Raw genomic sequence first — 22,037 nt, forward strand, 5'->3', positions numbered from 1 at the left:
CGATTTTTTGACAGCCGTATCTTTTTTAATTTGGTTCCTTTCTTTCTCTTGGTCTACATTATCTTGAGAACATGCTTCTTACACAAACTAGCATCAAGCATTTACGATACAAATTAGCAGGTAACAAGCTTTATGAAACATTTACATACAATACAATTCGTATTAAATCTTTTCAAAGGCTCTATAACGAAGAGATCAATAGAGTCGAGTGTTTTAAAGCCCTTGACTGGTATACGAGTGCTTGAACTTGGGCAGGTAAAGTCTTATATGTGCAAATAAGTTTATTTCGGTAGCAGCTCAAGCTTCCCCTCATATATTTAATTGACCTCTCAAAGCTTATTGCCGGCCCTTTCTGTGGGTCTATCCTTGGGTAAAGCAAGGAAACAGTATCACATTCATGTACTAGCAGATATCTCACATTTTCCACCCTTCTTATTTTAAAACTCTCAAAACAGCTATTACGGTGCAGGTAAGAAAAAAAACCAGAAGCCAATTTATTGAAGAAATTTGCTTTTTTAAAAGGTTATCTTTTCTCTGATTGTTTGCATCTAGAGGTGGTAAGAATTAAAAATATTGATCAATGCGCCTAAACAATAAAAGCTGGATATTGAAAGCTATTTAGATTAAAATAGAACCACCAAAAGTAGGCGATCCTCTTCGCCAATGGCGGCATTTAGATGTGGATGGGCAAAGCCCTTGGTTTCGGTCCATGGCAAGGAATAAAAAATCGGTGTGTATAGATTTGAAGACACAGGAAGGACGAAGGTATGCTTTTCTTTTTCGTTTTTCTTGTTATCTCTACTGATTGGTATAATCTTTTAACCTCTACATTGTATATTAGTTTAGTGAAGCGTTTAGCAGATCAGTCAGATGTGTTATTGGAGAATTTTAAACCAGGGACTATGGAAAAATGGGGTTTGGGCCCAGGTCAGCATTAGGAACTGTGTGTGTATATGTGCAAATACATTACTGATGAACAATATTATTAAACCTGTAGAGGACATGTATTCATCCAACCCAAAACTAATCTATACGCGCATTTCGGGATATGGACAAACAGGGCCTTATTCTAAAAAACCTGGCTACGCTTCGGTTTGTGAGGGAATTGGAGGATTCCGATTTGTTAATGGGCATCCAGGTCAACCGCCAGTACGACCAAATATCAGTCTGGGCGATTCATTAGCAGGATTACATGCAGCACTTGGTGTGCTTTTAGGTCTAATAGCAAGGGATAAAATTAAGAAAGGAGCAGCGGATGCTATTAGAAAGACAGGACAAGTAGTGGACGTGGCTATTTATGAAAGTGTCCTGAATATGATGGAGAGTATTATACCTGAATATGACAGGTTCAAGCAGGTAGGGTCAAAGTCAATATACCAGACACGCTCGTAGCTGTAGCTGTTCTAGCAATCAACTACTTAAAACCAGATTAGGGAACCGTCTGGAACTACAGTAACAGGCATTGTGCCTACGAACACGTATCCTTGTAAAGATGGAAAGCATGTAATAATTGGAGGCAATGGCGACAGCATATATATTAGACTCATGAATGCAATAGGCCGTAGTGACTTGGTAAGTAAAGTATAGTGCTGGAAAGTTCTTTTGCTTTGATATGTTATTGAATGAATTGTGGTAGACGGGCGACAACTATAAAGACAACATAGCCAGGGTAAGGTGCCAAACAGAAATTGATGAAGCTATCTGTAAGTAATTATGGTAAATGCGGTCGCCTTATTATAACTAAAGTTGTAAAAAATTTATTGCATTTATGCGTTTTTGCAGCTGACTGGACCTCCAAAAATACGGCAGACGAAGTTCTGTCCGTCCTACAACAAGTTTCTGTACCCGTGGGGAAAATCTACGACGCCAAAGATATAGTTGAAGATGAACATATCAACGCCAGAGGAATGATCGAGGAAGTCCGTGTAGGAACAGAACGTGAAGATGGAGGGTGGACGGTGAAGGTAAGCATTTAATTACAATGCTGCAACTGAATTCTCAGTAAACAGTGATGCTTTTATTGATCAATTAGGTGCCGGGGATGTCACCGATCCTCGAAACAACACCAGGATCAACTGAATGGGCAGGTAAGTTAAGATTTTTCCAAAAATATGATTTTCGTTGCTTACACTAGCATTTATTGTCCAAAGGTCCTGATTTAGGCGTACATACACAAGAAGTGCTACAAGGTATTCTCCATTTGTCCGATGAAGAGATTTTTAGTTTAGACAGCAAAGGAGTTATAAAAAAGGCTGCTATTTAAAGTACTTTGTTTCGAGAAGTCACGAGTAATAAAGGTGAAATTGTACGATTGCATCAGAAGAAAGAGCGGATTGACAATACATAGTGTTCAGTTATTATAACTTTCCCAACATTTACATGCTAAGGGTACATGAACGGTTATATCGATGACTTAGATGAAAATCCTCCAGCAAGAACTATTAAAATGGAGAACAAAGAAAGAAAAAACTTAGAATAAGATCAAGTCAATATGACTGTTTAGAGCGAGGAAACGTATGGTTTTTCCCTCAATAAGTGTAAGCGCAACTACATCAATTGTAGTTTTGACAAATTTGAAAAACTGTGTACTGCGTACGCCTTTTTCAAATTTGTAATTTCTAACAGGTTATAATGAAGGTAGTACTAGGCGAACCTTAGTAGCAATTTGAACTAGCTAGAGGGGCAGGCATAAATTGTGGTGATAACATTAAAGTTCAAAAACTTCGTCAGTAATTTTGTGAAGAACTCATCTGTAACATAAAGCAACGAAGAAAAAGGATAAGTAGATATAAATTGTCTCATACTATATTGTTGGCTGAGTGTGCAATTTCCAAAGCCAGGGAAAGAAATAATAGAATATGTTTGTTTTGAAGAAAGAAGTTCATCTATTCGAAAAAGCATCAGAAATAGATATCATGTCATTTATTCATTTGTAGAACACAGAACGATAAATTTCACATTACTTGAATCAAGCTAACAACGGATAAACCGTACGTTTTCTTACCGACTTTTTTTGACTGTGTTTAAGAAGAATTGTACTTTATGCAGGATAACACCACTTAAAATCCTTGATTATAGAAACTACAGTAGATTGCTTGATAAAATGAGCAGCTGATTATTGATTTAAGTGTTATGTCAAAAATGTGGCTTGAGGCTGTTTAAAATATTACCATAAGACTCCACTTGTACTTGTAATTATATTTCCTTTATACATCTCTCATTGCAGTGCTTGCGGCCTCAGTTGGCTGCTTCTGATTTTCCGGTAGTGGTATCTAAGAATTCATTTTGCGTATTGTTAAGATTCAACTGGCGTAATTGAAATTTCCAAATAGCAAGTTAAGCTTATCAATTGGCGTTCTACAATTTCAATTAATTATGCCTATTTGAAAAGAAAACTCACGTATTGTAGAAGACTTATAAGACGTGAGCAATTGACAGCCTTCAAAAGTAGTTGAAAGCTGGGCTTAGTAAAACAAGACAACCAGATATAAACAAGCCAGCGTAGTTAAATTTAAACGATCATATCAAGCTCGCTTCTAAAGGATTTCTGCTACGGACTACCGCGGATAAATATATTTCTTGCCAACATTTCGAACACGTTAATTAACTAAAAGGAATGATCTCCAAAAGATAGAATGAAAGCCTAGTTTGTATTGTATGACTACTTCAATTATAGTAGCTCGATTCTACCAAGTCCAGTTTAGGAATTTCCCAAAGGCTGTATTTGTCAAAAGCAATTTGAACGCTTTGTGCTCTCATCTAGTCTTGAGCGATCATTCAATCACATCAGACCGCTCTTTAAAAGAAAATAGGAAAAAGAGGTTCTCATACATGATTTTCAATACATGTTTTAATGAAAAATTTCAAATGGTCAAAAATTACACATACTAAATGTATATTTTGGGCAATAAAATTATAAAGAGGTTAAGAGTGTTTGCTTAGATGATAAATGTACAGAGGGGAATATTTCAGCAAAGGATTTATATGATGAAGGGGGGTGGTGAGTAAGAAGAAAATCTTGGAATATGATTACGCTTATAGGTTAGAAAAGAGAAGGCATAATTTGTTCTTCAGTGGGTTTGTCTGCTTTAGTAGGCTTTTCATCTTCAGAAACAGTAGTAGGCTCTTCCTTGTGGGTTTTGTGAGTTGAACTGAGGTAAACCTTGGTCGAAGTAGACTCCTCTACAGTAGTAGTAGGCTTGTCATCGTCGAAAACAGAGGTAGCAGGATCGTCGTTGTCGATTTTGTGAGTTGAACTGTGGTGAACCTTGGTCGAGGTAGACTCCTCTACAGTAGTAGTAGGCTTGTCACCTTCGGAAACAGAAGTAGTAGGATCGTCTTCGTGTGCTTCATGAACAGAGCTTGGCAGTGTGTCCTTGGTGGCAGTTTCAGTTTCACGAGAAATAGTATCTGAGAGAACCTTGGTCGAAGTAGCAGTTGGCTCAACCTTGGAAGCGGTTTCACTCTTGGTTATAGATATGGGCTTTACCTTGGTAGCAGTTTCTGTGGATTGAGAAGAGGTACCGGGTAGAGTCTTAATCAAGGAAGCAGTAGGCTTGATATCATAAGTAGATTCACTTTTAGAGAGAGAGGTAGGCTTGATCTTAGTGGCAGACTTGCTCACAGATGTAGGCGTGGCAGTAGTAGCTGATTTACTAGAGTGTGAATTAGCGCCAGTGAGAGTCTTGGTCCAAGTTTCAGAAAGTGTCTCTTTGATAGCAGTTTCAGTTTGATGAGAGATACTGCCCTTAGGAGCCTTTGTCCATGTGTCAGGAAAACTTTCCTTTGTAGCCGTAGGGTGACGAGTAGAATCTGAACGAGTATTTGTCCACGTATCAGTGGGCTTAATCTTGGAAGAAGTAGGTTGAAGCCTGGATGAAGATTTTGTGGAAGTGATATGTTTAACAGTAGTGGCAGACGAAGTAGGCTCATCGGAAATTGTAGTGAGAAAGGTAGGCTTGGCTGTGGTGATAGGCTCAACATAGGTTGTGGTATGTCGAGGCTTGACAGATGTTCGAATGTTACCATCCTTGGTTATAGTAACAGTCTTTGGAGGCTCAATGACAGTAACAGTTGAAACAGGATAAGCTTGAGTCTTTGTTTTAGTGCTTTTAGGCTTTATGCTGGTGGAGGTTTTGTGGTCATTTGTAACGGTAACAGTTTGAGCAGGCTCAATGATGATAACTGTTTGAATGTTATCGTGCTTGCCATGGTGTTTTCCGTGATGCCAGCCGTGACTGAGGGTCTTGGTGATAGGCTTTCTAGATTTAGTCTTAGTCTTAGTCTTGCTACTACTTGTCTGGGACTGGGATTCGGATTTAGACTTTGAAATAAACTTAGAAGCAGACTTTGAAGAGGCAGATTTCTTTGGGACTAAACCCTTAGTGACAGTGACGGTGGTTGTAACGGTAGCCTTGGGTTTCTCATTGTATACAGTGGTTGTAACGGCAGCCTTAGTTTTCCTGTTGTAGACAGTTTTCGTAATGGTTGCCTTGTGTTTCTTTCTGTAGACAGTTTCTGTCACAGTTGCGGTTGGTTTACATTGGCGTTCTAATTCGGCAGCAAAATTGTGGGTGTTATTTTGGTTTATATTTGAGGAGACAGTTAAGTCAGAATGAGCTGTGACAGGATTGGCTAATGCAGCAGAACAAAAGGCTGATAAACCTAACAAAACAATAGCAGGAATACGAGCCATTGTATTTATTTCTTCAACTGAAATAAAAGAGTATGATAATCGAGTTCTCTCGTTGCTAGTTACGGCGAATATTTATATATGTTTATGATCATGTAATTGGCTTATTTAAAATGTTGATTACATTATATTGACATTAATTTGTTGATCCTCAAATTTTTGCTGATACTCAGCAAAAGTTGTCGATTTGAAATAATAAACATTCGTAGTAAGGAAGTCCAGTGAAACCAATAATGAATCAAAATGATAACTGACAAAATTACGTCAAAAATTACAGTAAAATAGCTTCGACATATATGTTATTGATATGTAAGTCAGTTATTCTACTCTTGATATAGAAAGGTCTCATTTTAGTACGCGCTTTACCAATATACCAAATGAAGAAAAATCCGCTTGAGTGTAAAAATTGTATTGTCTGTCGGAGGCATTAATTTATTTGTGGTCCCTGCTTGCTTGCAAATGTTCCATAGACGGAACTGACAGACTAAAATGAAACCCCAAGGGCAATATTATTAGATGCTGCTAAAACCGAATTTATTTTCGTTTCAAGCCTTCCAGAGTGCTTCTTCGCAAAAGTTCTAGATATAATACCAAGGCGTTCCAAGAAATGATCAAATGGTGCAAAATTTTCAACTGTATTTTCCCACTACATACTGTTTTTCTCGCTTGACTTTCGCACGAAATGGCTATTAAATTGAGATTATCTTACAATTAAATTCAGACTAATTTAAAAAATTATTTAGATGAAATGTATAGTTTTTTCAGATCATACCTTTTCTGTCCAAATGCTCAATGCCAAATGCATGGCTCTTCCCAACTCCCAACATTTTTCTTGGTCAGCGGAGTCCAACTCGGCCTCCAAGCCCAAAAATCATTCTAAACGCTCCTATGCCCAAGTGGTCACGGCGTCTAAACGTGTTTCGCTGATGCATAAAGGCATCGAAGCTCCTGATATTGATAAAGGCACGACTTATGCGACCTGAACAACTTTATCAGTTTTAGAAATAATTAACGACCAATTTGTATCGGAAATTAACATTTTGCGGCAATTGAAAAAGCACCATCATTCGAATAACCTTCGTTTTCAAGGAACAACATAAGACAGCGGATTTGCCACTTAATGTAAAATTGTGGATAAATACAAAAAGCTATTAGGAGAACAAATACTGTACGCTATAAGTGTATTATACAATTCTTTAATAATAGCGGCTAAAGAACAACTAGTATTAGCAGACTTCATTTTTAAATTAGAAGTGCAACTCTAGACATTTTGTTGGCTGACGGCATACAATCTTTTCCAGAGCCGGCATAATTTCGTATTAAGCGTACTTGCTTAAATTATAAGTTTCACATTGGAAGGCTCAAATGTGGAAGGCAGCAATTTAGAGAGAAAAAAAAAAAAGCACTTTGAAACTCTAATTCAAAGCGACGACGGCACATTGGCCATTTTTGAGCTTCGCAGAAATAGCTTACATGGAATAGCAGGGAAAAACCCTGAACCATTTTATAAAATATACGCTATTATGTAGTAACTATAAATATATTGTAAACTGGCTTTACATTTGATGTGTAGAATTTGATTGCGGCTACAGACGAATATATTTGAATACATCACTTATCAGCATCAATGCTCACAGTTTATTAATGATAAGCACTTTTAATTCTGTCAGATCTTTTAGAGAAAAGAATTAGGATGGTTAATTTAAACACATTACTGCAATAAGTGCTAGTAGAACAGTGATCATGGATCCATTCGTTAGGGAAGCATCACTTGTATGTAATAGGACCGGACGCGATCTAAGCCTGAGCCCCTCTTTATAGAAGGCAGTTTCAGCAGTCTCAGTTACAGTCAACCAGAAAGTTTTGTTTAAACCATGTGGAACAGACCAAGTATAAGTATCGTTCAAAAGGAACGCCAAATGAACACCAGTTGAATTGCCCGATTTAATTCCATGATCTATTGCTATATTCGAGATAGGGATTGTGACGGCAGCATCTTGCCACAACTGAATGTCGACCGTGTAATTCCCTTTACCCATATTTTGATAACGATACACTATATCAACTTTGCCTCCAGCTGGTACAGTTCCATTCTGTTCTGGTGAAATAATCTGTGGTCCAAGCTGTGCAGCAATCAATGAAATGTTGCTGAAAAATAAGATCAACAAAACGAAATAAGCAGCTGCTTTATTATTGGTGCACATAATATGATCTAGATTAATTGATCCGGTAAAATTAGTTGTACATGTATTTAAGGAATGGATAGTTGTTAGGTTATGCGTGTAATATACGCAGTAATGAGTTGAGAGAAGCAGTAAAGAGAGAAAAGATGGAGAAAGAACCCATTTGATGGTGATTTCGACCAACGTCAACACATGTGGACTGATGGTTTGAGCAAAAGTACAATTGTAGTACAGCGTAACATGAAGTGTTCATCTATCTATAGGCCCTAATACCACTGTCAAGGTGTCTTTGTACAATGTCTTACAGAAAGTCTAGAAGTCAATCTAAGAAGACATTTTTTTTGCCCCCCCCTTCATTTAAAACTGTTGTTTGTTACGGCAGCTTCATCTAAGCTCCCCACCACCGTAAACAAATACTATGAATGCGAAGTCTCAATCTTATCACTTAAGAAACGTTTAGAACACTTGCAGATCCACAATGTATTTGCACATCGCAAATTTATGGGGATTTCAAAGAAGAACAACGAGCAATATACCTCTGAGAAGTATGTAAACGGCCACGTTCTGATTAAAGCACACTGAGATATTTGCTTGTTTTATTGGTAGCTGTAGCGGGTCGATAACTGTAAACTTAATGTCTTTATTACTCTTCACAAGAGGTGGAAGATTCTTTACCCTGTACATTCTGACGGCAATTATCTTATTATAAAGACGCGTATGCTAATCACTAATTTCAGGTTCAGCCCAGTCCATATGTAATTATTTATACTGGGGCCCTCTAACTTTTTGAATATTGTACGTAAGCCATATTAGTTGCAATATGGATAGATCGTGATAAAATATATACTTAATCTAAGTCTACATACTTGAGTATTGTAATTGTTATCTCACTAAACAGGTCATATACGCCGATACCCAGCTTGTTCCGCGCATTATGCAGACTAAAAGAATTGAAAGACCATTTACAAATTTGTTATCATCGATCTTTAGCTGATCGACCCCAGCTTCCAAAATCGCAGTCGACAGCACAACAGCAGCAGAACAACGGTCGAAATCAGGAGCCATCGTCATTACGACAATGAGAGGAAAGCAGCCACTAATGGCCTGGCTGAGTTAGTTAAACTTACCTCGGGTGCCAGTTGAAGAGGATGTGAACGCATCCAAGCCTAATACCCGAGTCGTAGATCTGTTTTTATGTGGCCTGATCGATGATCGCGAAAGAAGGGTGTTTCCTGTTGGGCCTTAGAAGCATGAAAAAACGAAACCTTGTGAACTTGTCGTGCCGATCTTACCATAGCAAAGCTTGAGTAGGTGTCAAATGACCGGCCAGCCGCAGATATAGCGAATTTTGGAACAATACGTCCGTGCGCCAAGTACATCTCCCAAAAAAAGGCCAACTCAACACTTATTTGAACAATGAACTCGCATGATTGGCTGCGAATGTCGGCCAGCTGGAAAACTGAAACACTTATACTGCCCTGTTTTTCATTGTTAATTTTTTTTTTTTTTTTTTTTTGGTTTTGATTTTTTTTATTAAACTACGCGAGAAATGATTTATAACTTAGAAGGAGAATTTTTTATGTCCAGAAGCATCCAGAATACCATAATGGGATTCAACACTATCGCCTTTCCAAGACGAATCTTGCCATTCAAAAAAGTAATAAGGTATACCTGATTCGGCCATTGCAGAAGCCAAAGCTGCTTCAGCTTCAACACTAGGATGAGCAGGCCCAATATCATTACCACTGGTTGGCCAGCCAACCTCAGCAATGAGGACTTCTTTGCCTTCAGCCTTTTCCTGCAAGGCTTCATAGCGAGCACGTACATTAGCCATTGCTTCTTCAGCGCTTACTGGAGCATAAAAAGGTTGTATGTTAACGGCAACGAAATCACTGGCATCTATCAAGTCCTGTGAGTAAAGCTCGGGAATATCAACTGTTCCAACTGGAATACCATTTGCAATTGATTTGACTGCATTTATCTTTTCTGCCAAAGCTCCAGAGGACAACCAACCATTGTAGAGAACTTCATTACCAACGACTATACCATTAATAGCACCTGTATTATCTGCTGTTTCCAATACATGTTTGAGTTTAGTAATTTCACTTTCATCATTAGAAGAACCTTGCACCCAGACCGCAGCCAGTACGGTCATGTCGACACCAAGAGATTTGATGGATGTTAATATGGTAGCAAGTGTGTCGCAATCTTGAGCATAGGTGCGGACACGTCGAATACCGTTCTGACTCATTAACTTGATTGTATTCTTGATTTCATCATATGACTGACAGGAGCCATCAGGGTTACGAAAATTGAAAGCAATACCGCTCACACTTGCTTCAGTACGACGTTGAAGTGGAAATGCTTGGACAAAAGTAGCGAGTGTAAGAACAAATGTAAAGTAGGGTAGCAATTGCATTTTGAACGCGTCTTTTTTAATGAAATGTGGAAAGACTACAGGTAAAAAAAGTATCGTAACTGAAAAACAGGGTAAAGACGAGGAGAAAAAAGAAAGAAACAGATACGGCAAGACTAGTCTGTGATGATAGTGAAAAGTTCTTTCTGACAATAAAAGACGGGTACAGATTTTAATAGACGATACTGTCATTGAACCTATTTATATACCTGAAACTGACAACGGGCCCCACCAGTAAGTTGAAAAACAGTACATTGCGAAGATTCTGAAAGTGGAACGTTGAGCCAATGAATCTCTGAGCATTGTCTTCAAACAGCATGGAAAAACTGGACTATGAATCGATAGCACTTCATGTATAGCAAAATGTCGATTTTAACTTACTTTAACAGTGAGTAGATATGACCGTGTTGTTATGAACAAAAAATAAGTTGGATCCGGTTCATGGTGCCCAGAAATATAATTGCATAGGTTTCAGGTCCCATTCCCTGATTTTTAAAGTAAATTGGAAACGCGAAAAATTTTCTGCAGATCTTTTGTTTGCTGTATACGAATATAATCGAAAACGATGAGTAGAGCAGTTTATTATATATAAAGAGCGAGGAACCAATAACCAGGTTGTTTGCTTGGAAAATGAGACTTTATTCGAAAGTTATTGCAGCACAGCACACAAGTCCATGTGTCCGGTCCTATTATCGGGTTTGTTTTCTCGATTTATTATGAAATATCATATATAAAAGTACGGTGAGTCACTGCGAAAATAAATGAGCAGTAAGAAAAACGATTAAAAATTAAGAAATGATAAAGTAAAATTAAATTTAACGGGTATAGTAGGCAGATGGTTGCCGTTGTAGCTTTTGGACATTGTAGAGTTCATTTTTTCTTCTTTCTTGAATGGAAGCTAAAACTTTCTTGGCCGACTCGGTAACGTACTCAGCGCTAAGTTTTCGACTTAAACGTTTTGCACTGGTGTTTGCCCGACTGTCTGTAGCATAGCGATCGTAAAGCGGTCGGCTAGGTGCATCATAACGGTGTGCTGGAACGGCTGGAGGCAATGGATATTCTGCTATTGCTGAGGATCTCATTGGATTACGGTACCCGTCACTTGTAGTAACAGTTGAGTGATTCAGATGGGGCGCAGTTGAATGATATTTTGTTGATGAGGGGTCATAGCCCTCTACTTGTGACTTATTTTTATTATAAGTTTGACCGTCGTCTGCTATAACACGGTGCCGACGAGGCAGAGTGTTGTAAACAACACCAATATCCTCTGAAGCTGCAGGGATGGGCCGGTGCTGTCTCCGAGGTAAAGTATGGTAAAAAACAGGTGAAGTGGCATCGTAATTGTTGTAAACCTCTTCTTCCTCCTCTGGATGGTAACCCACCTCGTCACTTTGGTGGTCCTGTGTACCAAAGAAAGCTGGCGGAGGAGACAAGTTAAGAATGTCATAAACATCGCTATAACCATCTGAGGATGGTGCTGTGTTAACTTCTGAAATACGACCTAAGTGACGATTGTAACGGTGATGATCAAATTTGTTGCTGTTTGAATACAGTTGCTGTACAGGGATATCATTTGAATCCATTAACGGCATAGAATTCCTTTTAATATAAGCAGGGGTAGACGTAATAAGAGCTGCATGTGTAGGTGGAGTTGGTGGATCCCGATAAACCCCTCCTCCGCCTCCGTCTCCTCTGCCGCTCGTATAAGAAGAGGAAGAGGCGGTAGAGTTAGAAAAGCCACTGCTACTTTCGGATGGAAGTAAGTGAAGGTCGTTCGATTGTTGATTTTCATTGTTATTCAATACTGAAAACCGACCAACTTGCGGAGGATCAAATCTGGAGGATAATAAAGTTGTTGTTGCATGTTGCGATGGCTCAATCATGGATTTTCGGTACCTGATAGTTGAAGAAGAAGGTTCTGCTGCTGCTGTTTTATCAAAGGGCATTGAAGTAGGGCGGTTTTCTACGGCGTTTTTTAATTGTAAGTTAGAATGACTCCCAGGAACGGATAAGGCTCTTTGGCGTCGCTGGTGTTGTTGTGTAACGGTAGATGTAGTAACCTCCTTTTTAATGATCGGCCGAAAGGAAAAGTGATGTTGATGTCGGGCAGAGGGTTCAACTATTGGAGTTCTATTATCATAAGTAGCTGTTCCCTGAAATGATAATCGCTTCGAACGTTTATCTAGCAATGTTGGATAGTTGTTTGAAGGAGGCGTGGTAGTCAAAATGCTATTCTCTGTTTCTGCCAATGGAAAAGAGTTACGCTCTTTTTGTGTGGTATTAAAGCGAACGGTATGACGCCGTTGAAGCTTCCTCTCATTTTCCGATTGAATTACTGTTTCTGATACCACTGCATTCTTATTTTGCTGATTATGCTCCTGCTGCTTGAATAAAAGATAACCGTGAATGGATGCTCTCTTTTTTACGGCCGCAGTTGGCATATCAGTCTTATTCAGTAAGGCGATTCTTTGGTTATACTGATCGATATCTTCTTGTGTGCGTTCTCGTTCATTGGTAGAATCAACGTTGTTTTTATGTAGCAGAGAAGCCAATAATTTTGGCTTATCCGATTTTAAAGAAGACATTCGCTTAACTGCTACTTTTATAGGTTTTTTGGTTGCTGTGGTAACAGTATTATGAGTTGGCTTCGTAGGAGTAGCTGTATTAATCGCGTTGTTACGTCTTGGTACTTGTACTGATGTTGATTGTTCCGCTAGGTTCAAAGACGCTAATCTATTGATAACTGGTGCTTCCATTTGTCTACTACCGCCCTGTTCGGGAATATAACTGCTCCAGCGCCTTTTATCAGTTTGTTGTTTGGTCATATTATCAGTTCTAGAAGGAACATTTTTGATTGCTTTATAAGCTGCTACAGGGCGTGGTTTATTGGTGGTTACTGCTATTGAAGTGTCCAATGGCTTTAATACAAAGCTTGAAGTTAAGCGCTTTACGTTACTTGCTTTCTGCTGCTGTTGTTGAAGTTTTGATAGACCATCTGCATCAATACTGTATCTGTTTGTTGCAGGCCTTTTAGTAGATTGGTCTCGTGGTGCATTAATACTTGCTGACGGAACAGGTTGCTTCTGTATGTTATTGCTTTGTGGAACCCTATTTGTGTAATTATAACTATTGCAAAATATTTAGTATACTTTGTATTGTAAGTTACGAGCTAAAAAAAAAGCTTACCTTGATGTATTCTGGTCATTGGAATTTTCTTGGTGTAGAAGCGTGACATCATCTTCTAAATCAATGTTCTTCATTATTTCATCAAGATTTGTATAAGCAAAATCAAGAATATTGTTATCTGAACAAAAAAAGAAAATATATTTAATGTTATGGTTGGCTTTGTTTCATGTCATTCATGCCGGTGCTTTTTTTTTCATTTTTTTTTTATTTTGCAAGTTTTTCATGTTCAGTTGTAGTACCTTGATCACTCAAATTTCTGAATAAAGCAATGCTCTCAGCATAGCATGAGTTAGTAGGACTTTTTAAAAAGGAATGAAATTCGGGCGAAGCAGTTTGCTTGGATGCAGATGATCTTTGAGGAACAGGAGTCACTAGTGAGCGACGAATTCTTTCTGCCTCGTGTGTATCTATGCTTTTCAAGCTGATTTTGTTATATTCAGGTGTAGCATTCAACGATCGCAATTCTTCTTCAAGCAAAGCTGTATTTAGGTCAATAAACTCATCGGTATTGATTGTTAGAGAGGAGTCATCGAAATGAAGGTTGTTCATTCCGTTCTTTTTTGTCAAAATGAGTTTCAGTAAATTTAGGAAAGGAGAAAAGGAAGAAAGAAGAAAGAAAGAATGAAAGGAGATGAAAGTTTACTGACAAAAGTAAGGGGTAGGGTGTCGAATTTTGCAGTTTTCCTGCTGCTGTGTGTTTGTGTGTATGGTTGGTCTGATCTCTTAGGCTTTCCACTGTGTTGCAAACGGGGAAAAAAAACTTTTCGTGTGGTTACAGTTACTTTTTACGGAAAAGACAACAACAAGAGCACAGAGTGATCTGATGCATTTGAAATTCAGAAATGCACTGTCCTTTTGGAGTAACATTGTGTCTGATTTCATTGTTTATTGTTGCCTTGAAAAGTTAAAACAGTTTTCGAAATCGGGGCTGTTAATCAAAGCCGCTTCAAAATGATAATTAGCATATTTTTGTATTAAGCCGTGCATTTTATCCCTCCTTCGATCTCTTTGATTTTTTTTTTTTCTTTGCTGCTGCAATAAATGCACTGTCTGCATTATTGTGTGCAGTTTTGTATACTTGAGCTTTGTTCAATGGTAATTATCAACTGAAGATTGTTCCAATTCTGTCTAAACATAATTTACAAAGGGTAAATCAATAACCGTGATCCGTAAAATGATGACGGCAAGTTTTTTAGTCTTAAATTTTCATTGGGCGGTATAGTTCTTTCCCTTTGCACTGTGTGTTTTTTCCAACCAAAATGTCAGTAATCGAACTCCTAAACAACATCGCAAACGATGAACAAAACTTGACAAATGACTACTGGTATCTCATTGCGGTAGTATATCAGTTAACAACGTAGTGTTTGAAAAATGAGAAAGCAAAGGGACTATTGTATTGTATTGATGCCGTCCCCTTTTGGAATAGGCTATCGTTATGAGTTCAGTGAATAAGCCAGAAGATATTCAGTATATATATCAAACGATTGAAGCTAAAATAGATAATCTATCGCAGCAGAATGAAAGTAAGAAAAATAATATTCTGTCAAGCATAGTACTGAGGCTAAGGGAAGCCGTCTTAAAGAGTCACGTTATCATTGGTTTTCCGAAGGTGTTGTATAAGATAACTTTGACTATTTTTTTGATTGCTTCTGAAAAAGCTAATAAAGCCATCTTTGTTGCAGACAATCAACACGTTACAGCAGTTGTCGATCGTGACGCCTGATCATGTGAAAGCGCTGTTGCCAAAAAAACCGTTAAGGTAATGACAATAAAATAAGCATTGGCTGTCTTGAAGCATTCTAAAACATGTTTATTTTTGGGGACTTAAAATACCAGAAATGAGGAAAAGTGGGCCGATGTTCAATTTCAGAGACAGAGGGGAAAAGCCTTATTCAACAAAATATACGATCGACACGCCGAAAAAGTTATGAATAACATGTACCAAACTCATCCAGATTTAGCGCAGACAGCCCTACATCATCTTTACGGTCCCACTCTGAGTGAAACGAGCATATTAGATGCAAAGGAAACCAGCTTGATAACAGTGGCAGGTTTAATGATACAAAATATACCTTTACAATTGAAAGGGCATAGCTATGGTGCACTTCATAACGGTGCGACGGAGGATGACCTTCGACGCGTACAGTCCATAGTAACCATACTGAGTGAACATTACCAATGTACCATTGCGAAATTGTAGGACATAATGATATATTAAAACCCTTTATCGATTTTGTATGTTATATGTATAAATAAAATAGAATTGTAACATTAAAGTGAAGCGAAAATTTCTCATCTGACTCGAAGACAAACTTTTATCATTTTAGAGCAAACTGCTCAATTAATTTTAGGTCTTGGAGCGGAAAAAAGAACAAAATGCCTGCAAAATTAGACTGAAACCGTGAATAGAATCTACTTAGGATGAAACATTATACTGCAGAAAAGCTATGAAGCATTATGTCAGTAAAGAGGGCTAGAAACGACAACTGATGGCTGGAAAGATGCTTAAAAGCACCGATTTGCTAGCAGCAATTAATACACACGATACACAGCGGCATTCACTATTAAAAATGATTGTTTTTCCTTTATTCCTCTCATTGTAAAGCATTTTCATGTTCATTTACTGATTCCTATAAAAGAAAAAAGTAATCTATTTGGAACGTGCCAAAACAAGCACTGTCAAAAGTGTGAGTCCCGAATAGAATTCTAAACGATTGGATAACTCTTACATAACAGCTATATACTAACTTAGCAAGCCAGCCTCATTTCTATGCTTTCTTCATCAACCTGTCTTACACTTTTTAAAGTCCTTCAATTTTGACAAATCTGTCACTCACTTGTTTTAACAAACAAATAAACGTCAATTACAAACAAATGAAGATAAAAAACCAAAATTAGATGCGCACAAACGATCCAGTAGCAAAAGAAAGTTATCAGGAAGGATGTAAGTTTCGCCTATTATCTCTGCCGTATATTGGACGATCGTTTAATGTCTAGAGCGAACAAAGAGCATGTAACATAGATGATTCGCCCTGAATAAATTTTTGGGGCTACAATCCTTCTGACAAACAAATCTTAGGAAAGCGATATCAAATTGACGTGATAATTCATTTACTATCTTTAGCCATATTCCGCAACGCTTAATATGGGCAAAGAGCATTACAACAGCGGAAAAGATTGCCATTGTTCTATCTTGTTCGACAGGTTTCGGTTATCAGCTATAACAGAAAAAAAAAAAAAGACGGCAGAATAAATAGTTCGGTGTTCGGTTGACATATTGTATTATTAAGAGGTAATTGCCCTGTTTAAAGAAAATATGCGGCCCAGGCGTAGACACTCATAAGTATGCTAACAGTACTAATTATTTACTACTATCAAAATCACAAATATTGTATTATATTGTCAGCATTTACTTTCTCTTGTTCACATTTCACTCTGATAGTGTAGTGTGTTGATTTAAAGTGTATCTGTTAGCTTCAGAGCCGGCGAGTAAAAAGAATACAGTTTTTGTTGGCTTTCTTTTCTTTTTTTCGGTTTCCTCTTTTGTTTTTCGAAATTCATCTCAGTTTTGATGCCTCTAATTCTGATACGATTTTGCTATTGTTTCTTGGGTGTATATTCTATCCGTCGGGTTTATGGCTCTGTTACTTCTTTCCTTCTATCTCTCTTTCTTTTTTTCTTTTTCCTTTTCGTTTAATACTGTGCCTGTGAGGCCATTTCATTCGCCTCTCCATCAGTCATAATCAAGTCAATTTTTAGAAACGCCCTTTCATGCCATTAAGATGCATGAGCTGCATCAAGCGTTAGGCGGTGAACCGACAGAGCCAATCTTCGATTACACTAGAGATCAATTGGTCTCACTGAAACACGCCACAATAATAACTTCATCCATGTCACTCGTCTCTTCATGTCTGATTATCATTGTCTATTTTTATATGCTTATCTATCATCGTAAAGAGGCAAATCAAGTTTCCCTTCGCTGTGTCTTTTTATTTTGTCTTTCCGATACGCTCAACTCCATCCTCAACATTATCATTACCTTTGAAAGGGGCGATATTGGACTATGTCGAGCTGCTGGCGTGCTGATTGGGTTCTCTGTCGTTTACAGTACATCGTTATTGACAATAGTAGGGATCAATTTAATCTTGATCTTCGTTATAAATGTGAAACGCCGAGATCGCCTTGAACGAATTTATTATACCGCCGCATTCCTATATTCCACGATCAGCATATCTGTTTCAATTTATAATCAAGCTACGGCTGACTCTAATTCATATTCAAAGCTAACATGTTGGTATCTAAGATACATTCAGGACAGAACTTACAGTATGTTTGCTTGGGTAAGTAGCAGCACGAAAGCGGACCAATAGCCATCGTCTCTATTTCTTTTTCTAACTTGGTGAATTTTATAGATGTGGTTCTACGCGTTCATATTTTTTGCAAATTTAACTGCTATCGTCTGTTCAATAGCAGCAATGACCAAATTGGTCCTGGAGCAAAGAATGCTTGCTATTAGCATGCAACACATTAACAAAGACTCAATTATCATCAATCGGACTCCTCAAGATAATAGCTTCAAAAAAAAGATGACTAAGGTGCTGACAAAGGTTGTTTTGCGTTGTATCGCGTATCCACTAGGTAAAAGCAAAAAGTTAGGATCTCTGTTACGCAAAACCAGAAAAGCATTTAACTTTTCTAAAAATGTATCATCCACCTCAAACTAGTTCCTTTTCTTGCGAATATTTTCGGCTTCACTTTACAGATGATTATTACGACGACTACAACAATGACACCTCCATTTGCATTCGTTATGCTGGATACTGTTTTTTCTTGCTCGGGTGGAGTTTTTATTACTGTTGTCTTTTTCACAGATCCAGTTATAGCGAACGTCTTGAGCTCTACCTACAAAGGATGGTACACAAAATATGTAGAAGAATATACACTTATACCTGCGGATGGTTGTGTGCCCCTCCAAAACGATAGATTCATGACTGCAAACTCTACAAGTTCTTCCCTCGTCTTTGAAAATGAAATGCCCTTCATACTTACAAACAGCATGCCCAAGTGTTCCTTGAAGGAGCATACAGGCGGTGCTATGCCTCATGTAGGTCTACTAACAACTGCTGAATTCACGAGCGACAGCAAAAATCAATTTAGACACGCGACAAAAATGACACCCATGCGGAAGTTTCGTCTTTTACATCGTGATTTTACAGACAATTCGCAAAGAAATCGATTAAATTCAACAGTAGTATCAACTATTATACCTCCACGCGCAATCATAGCCAGAAACGGTCGCCACTTTCAACGACATCAGCAACAAATGCACTCTTTAATACCTTTGATGTCACCCGACCTCCACAATATCTATATACCCTACAGATTTCCTTCGATCGCAACATATATACATAATGTATTAGTAGCATTGGATCGGTTTCGAACATTTAAATTGAGAAAAAGAGAAGAGCACTTTGCAACTGACCAAAGCAATAGAAACCGAGAATCGCAATTTAGAGATAACCGCCAGAAACATCCGAACCAACATTATTCACTATCTAAAGATCGTCAAGAGTCTAATATTACTCTATGTATCAACCCTACTGAGTGCACCACTGCTACAGAAACTGTTAGTAATAATAATCTTGATCAGACGCTCACTAATATACCCTTAGTTATGTATAACAATTTGCATACTTCAGCAATTACTTCACCTCTTATTGATGTTAATTATAATCGTAATAACGACCGTTGTTCGGTTGACTCTATGACTGAGTCAATCTAACTTGATCAATTAAACGGCAACCATAGAACTAATGTGTAATACCATCTATGATACCAAGCCTCTTCCTACTGAGAAATAAAGGCAACACTAGTTATTTTCTTCCTTACAAACAAAAATTGTTTTCGCCGTCAAGCCGAGGTTTAGAGAAGAAGCTCACCAAGGTTTTTTTTTCTTTCCTTTTATCTTTTCTTAATGTTGCAGAGTAGCATTTTTTCGTCGTAACCCACTAACCAAAAACAAGAAAGTCAATTATGGATGAAAAATGAAGGAAACAACTTAAACAATGGATAGACACTGTCGACGTAATACTTATCAATACAGATTGATATGGCGGTATAGCTTCTGGGGGTCTATCTCATTAAAAGTGAGCTAGTGCAAATAATACCGAATCGAAAGGGTGGACTGTTATTGCTTGCAATCAAGATCTAAAGTGAAAGAACGATCTTGCACATACATCGACTTCTGGCTGTGTCTTTTAGTTCTATTGTTCAACCTTCAAGCTTTCTGCTTCTTCACCCGCTTGAAGCTACCATTTGAAGTTTACTGGTTGTCAGGTTTCACAGGCACAGTTTCAAAGGTCATTTTTTTTAAACCTAAAACAGAGAGACCTACTGTCAACTTGTGAAAGTAAAAGTCTTAAAGGGAACTTCGTTTCCCACCCATTTTTGTTCTTGCTTATCCTCAAGTTACAATAAAGAACAATGTCCACTTCGACGCTAGGAGAAGGTAGATCAGAAGTCTTCTATATTCCTGATTTTACGTTGGAACAAAAGAGGGTCTTATTTGAGAAGATAAACAATACAATCTGGCCGAATGAACTAGAAAAAATTTATGGATGGAGCCTCGGTGCACCCACATGGGCAGTCAAACCATTAGTAGAGCAGTGGGTGAATACATATAATTGGGAAGCGACTAAAACTGAATTAGACCGTTGGCATCATTATCGAATACAAATTGAAGGCTTGAAATTACACTATATTCATGAAGAATCTACACAGACCAACGCTATACCAATTGTTTTACTTCATGGATGGCCTTCAACGTTTTATGAGTTCCACAAATTGATTGAACCGCTGCGTGATGGTGCCAATCAAGGCCAGGTAAAGAAAACAAATGTTCAAATAGCATGCAAGGATACTAATACTATCAATCCGTGTGTATACCGCTAATTGCCCTCCTGCTCTCATAAATGTTTTGCCTTTTCAGCCATTTCATGTAGTTGTGCCAAGTTTACCTGGATTCGGTTTTTCAGAAGCACCAAAAGAGAAGGGCTACGGTGTTGAAAAAGTGGCTAAAATGATAAACGCACTTATGGTCCACCTTGGCTATGAAAAATACAGTAAGCTTTTATTAAAAGAAGCAGGAAACAAGGTTACGACGCGACTATATTCATGAAACCATGCATTTTCTATCAATAAGTGTACCATGGAGGAGATTGGGGAGCCATCATAGGTAAATGGATTGCCACTAGGCATAACGCTAATTGCAAAGCCTATCATACGAACCTTCCAATGTCAATTCCACCACTGCCAACACTACGCAACTTGATTTTCCATCCGCTCAAGGTGGCTAAATTTTTAACAAGCTTAGTATTGGGGTTTGATGCGGTTTATGGTGTAGGTAAAACAGTTATTGGCGGTGCTACGTTCGCAAATGCAGAGTTGAATAAAGAATGCGGTTATCGTGCCATTCAAGGTACAAAACCGTATACTCTAGCTTTTGGCCTGACGGATAGTCCTGTGGGATTATTAGGTAGGAGAGTTAAAAGGAAATCTGTCCGAATTTAAATCTTTTTTTCGGATCCGACCAAAACTAAACATACGTGCTTCTATCATCATCAATAGGCTGGATGTTGGAAAAATATCACGATTGGTCATACCTTCCAGATGATGTAAGGGCTGCCCAAGCATTACCAGATACCATTAGTTCAAAGGAGTTCTTGACCCAAGTGACTATCTATTGGTTAACGAACACCATGTCTTCTTCGATTCGATTATATTATGAATGCCTACACCAAAAGGAAATGTTGAAGGTGGTTTTGCCGCGCGTCAAGATTCCAGTCGCAGTTTGTGCATTCGCGCATGATATTTTCAAGGTAAATTAATCCTGTTTTAATTATCAAAATAATTAGGAATAATTGAAGCATTATTGTTACGGATTCGCTATAAGATGCCAAAGGAATGGTTAGAAACATCAACTGATCTTCATCAGTTTAGTGAAATGCCATCAGTACGTTCAAAATATCAATTTTTTTTTCCATTCACATTACTTATATTCATTATACTATAAATGAAAGGGTGGGCATTTTCCTGCATTGGAAGAACCTCAATTGTTGTTGAATGATTTGCAAGCTTTCGGCAAAATGATCAAACATTCGAAGATTTTGGATTGATCAATGCGTGTTAGATTTTCAACAGCCCTTGACTTCTGTTTTTATAGGCATAAAGTTGGGATAAATCACGTAGCTAAACCTTTGTATCGCCCTCAGAATTCTCCCCCTATTATATTGTCTATTTATACCTTTATTATTGTTGCATTTCGAATTTAAAAGAGACAGATGATGATTATGAGATAGAAACGCGACTCTCGCTACGAGTAATAAAGGATGAATATGAAATGGTCTGTACTTTGGACTCTTACAGCTGCACTATCTGAGGAGGGTCTAAGACTAGTTACCTCACAACTCGTTTTATGATACCTCTCATTGATAGCGATCTCTGTTAGGCTTAAATATATTCGCAGGAAACGCAAAGGGTGCGTGAATATGCATGTTGAGGC

At 38.0% G+C, this 22,037-nt stretch overlaps 7 protein-coding genes across 7 annotated transcripts; 4 read left to right on the forward strand and 3 right to left on the reverse strand.

The window, feature by feature from the left end:
• Window positions 1-232: 232 nt before the first annotated feature.
• On the forward strand, window positions 233-2,171 carry BDF20DRAFT_852075 (CoA-transferase family III domain-containing protein). The gene is made up of 8 exons (XM_053080055.1): window positions 233-557; window positions 623-765; window positions 842-927; window positions 998-1,356; window positions 1,429-1,572; window positions 1,637-1,703; window positions 1,783-1,964; window positions 2,033-2,171. The coding sequence occupies exons 2-8, from the start codon at window positions 710-712 to the stop codon at window positions 2,132-2,134; spliced, it is 996 nt and encodes a 331-aa protein (XP_052939123.1). The 5' UTR covers window positions 233-557; window positions 623-709; the 3' UTR covers window positions 2,135-2,171.
• Window positions 2,172-7,357: 5,186 nt separating this feature from the next.
• On the reverse strand, window positions 7,358-8,005 carry BDF20DRAFT_852086 (uncharacterized protein; the record flags this gene model as incomplete). Its single annotated transcript, XM_053080056.1, has 1 exon — window positions 7,358-8,005. A coding segment is annotated over exon 1 (502 nt), but the record flags the coding sequence as incomplete, so codon positions are not given.
• Window positions 8,006-9,416: 1,411 nt separating this feature from the next.
• On the reverse strand, window positions 9,417-10,374 carry BDF20DRAFT_852087 (glycoside hydrolase superfamily). The gene has a single exon (XM_053080057.1). It carries the CDS (start codon window positions 10,292-10,294, stop codon window positions 9,437-9,439), a length of 858 nt encoding a protein of 285 aa, XP_052939125.1. The 5' UTR covers window positions 10,295-10,374; the 3' UTR covers window positions 9,417-9,436.
• A 691-nt stretch (window positions 10,375-11,065) lies between these two features.
• On the reverse strand, window positions 11,066-14,194 carry BDF20DRAFT_287527 (uncharacterized protein). Its single transcript, XM_053075096.1, has 3 exons — window positions 13,717-14,194; window positions 13,478-13,595; window positions 11,066-13,417 (listed from the first exon to the last, which is right to left on the reverse strand). Exons 1-3 carry the CDS (start codon window positions 14,024-14,026, stop codon window positions 11,107-11,109), a joined length of 2,739 nt encoding a protein of 912 aa, XP_052939126.1. The 5' UTR covers window positions 14,027-14,194; the 3' UTR covers window positions 11,066-11,106.
• Window positions 14,195-14,736: 542 nt separating this feature from the next.
• Window positions 14,737-16,027, forward strand: BDF20DRAFT_952377 (AhpD-like protein; the record flags this gene model as incomplete). The annotated part of the gene is made up of 5 exons (XM_053084880.1): window positions 14,737-14,817; window positions 14,904-15,086; window positions 15,160-15,236; window positions 15,314-15,712; window positions 15,805-16,027. 4 exons carry the CDS (start codon window positions 14,737-14,739, stop codon window positions 15,675-15,677), a joined length of 705 nt encoding a protein of 234 aa, XP_052939127.1. The 3' UTR covers window positions 15,678-15,712; window positions 15,805-16,027.
• Window positions 16,028-18,261: 2,234 nt separating this feature from the next.
• BDF20DRAFT_852097 (uncharacterized protein) lies at window positions 18,262-19,345 on the forward strand (the record flags this gene model as incomplete). Its single annotated transcript, XM_053080058.1, has 1 exon — window positions 18,262-19,345. A coding segment is annotated over one exon (998 nt), but the record flags the coding sequence as incomplete, so codon positions are not given.
• Window positions 19,346-19,886: 541 nt separating this feature from the next.
• Window positions 19,887-21,881, forward strand: BDF20DRAFT_852099 (Alpha/Beta hydrolase protein). Its single transcript, XM_053080059.1, has 6 exons — window positions 19,887-20,359; window positions 20,466-20,598; window positions 20,679-21,011; window positions 21,104-21,354; window positions 21,429-21,488; window positions 21,556-21,881. The coding sequence occupies exons 1-6, from the start codon at window positions 19,961-19,963 to the stop codon at window positions 21,649-21,651; spliced, it is 1,272 nt and encodes a 423-aa protein (XP_052939129.1). The 5' UTR covers window positions 19,887-19,960; the 3' UTR covers window positions 21,652-21,881.
• The last annotated feature ends 156 nt before the right edge of the window (window positions 21,882-22,037 follow it).

The sequence above is a fragment of the Mycotypha africana genome, assembly GCF_025528875.1.
Source record: "Mycotypha africana strain NRRL 2978 chromosome Unknown BDF20scaffold_2, whole genome shotgun sequence".
NCBI lineage: Eukaryota > Fungi > Mucoromycota > Mucoromycetes > Mucorales > Mycotyphaceae > Mycotypha > Mycotypha africana.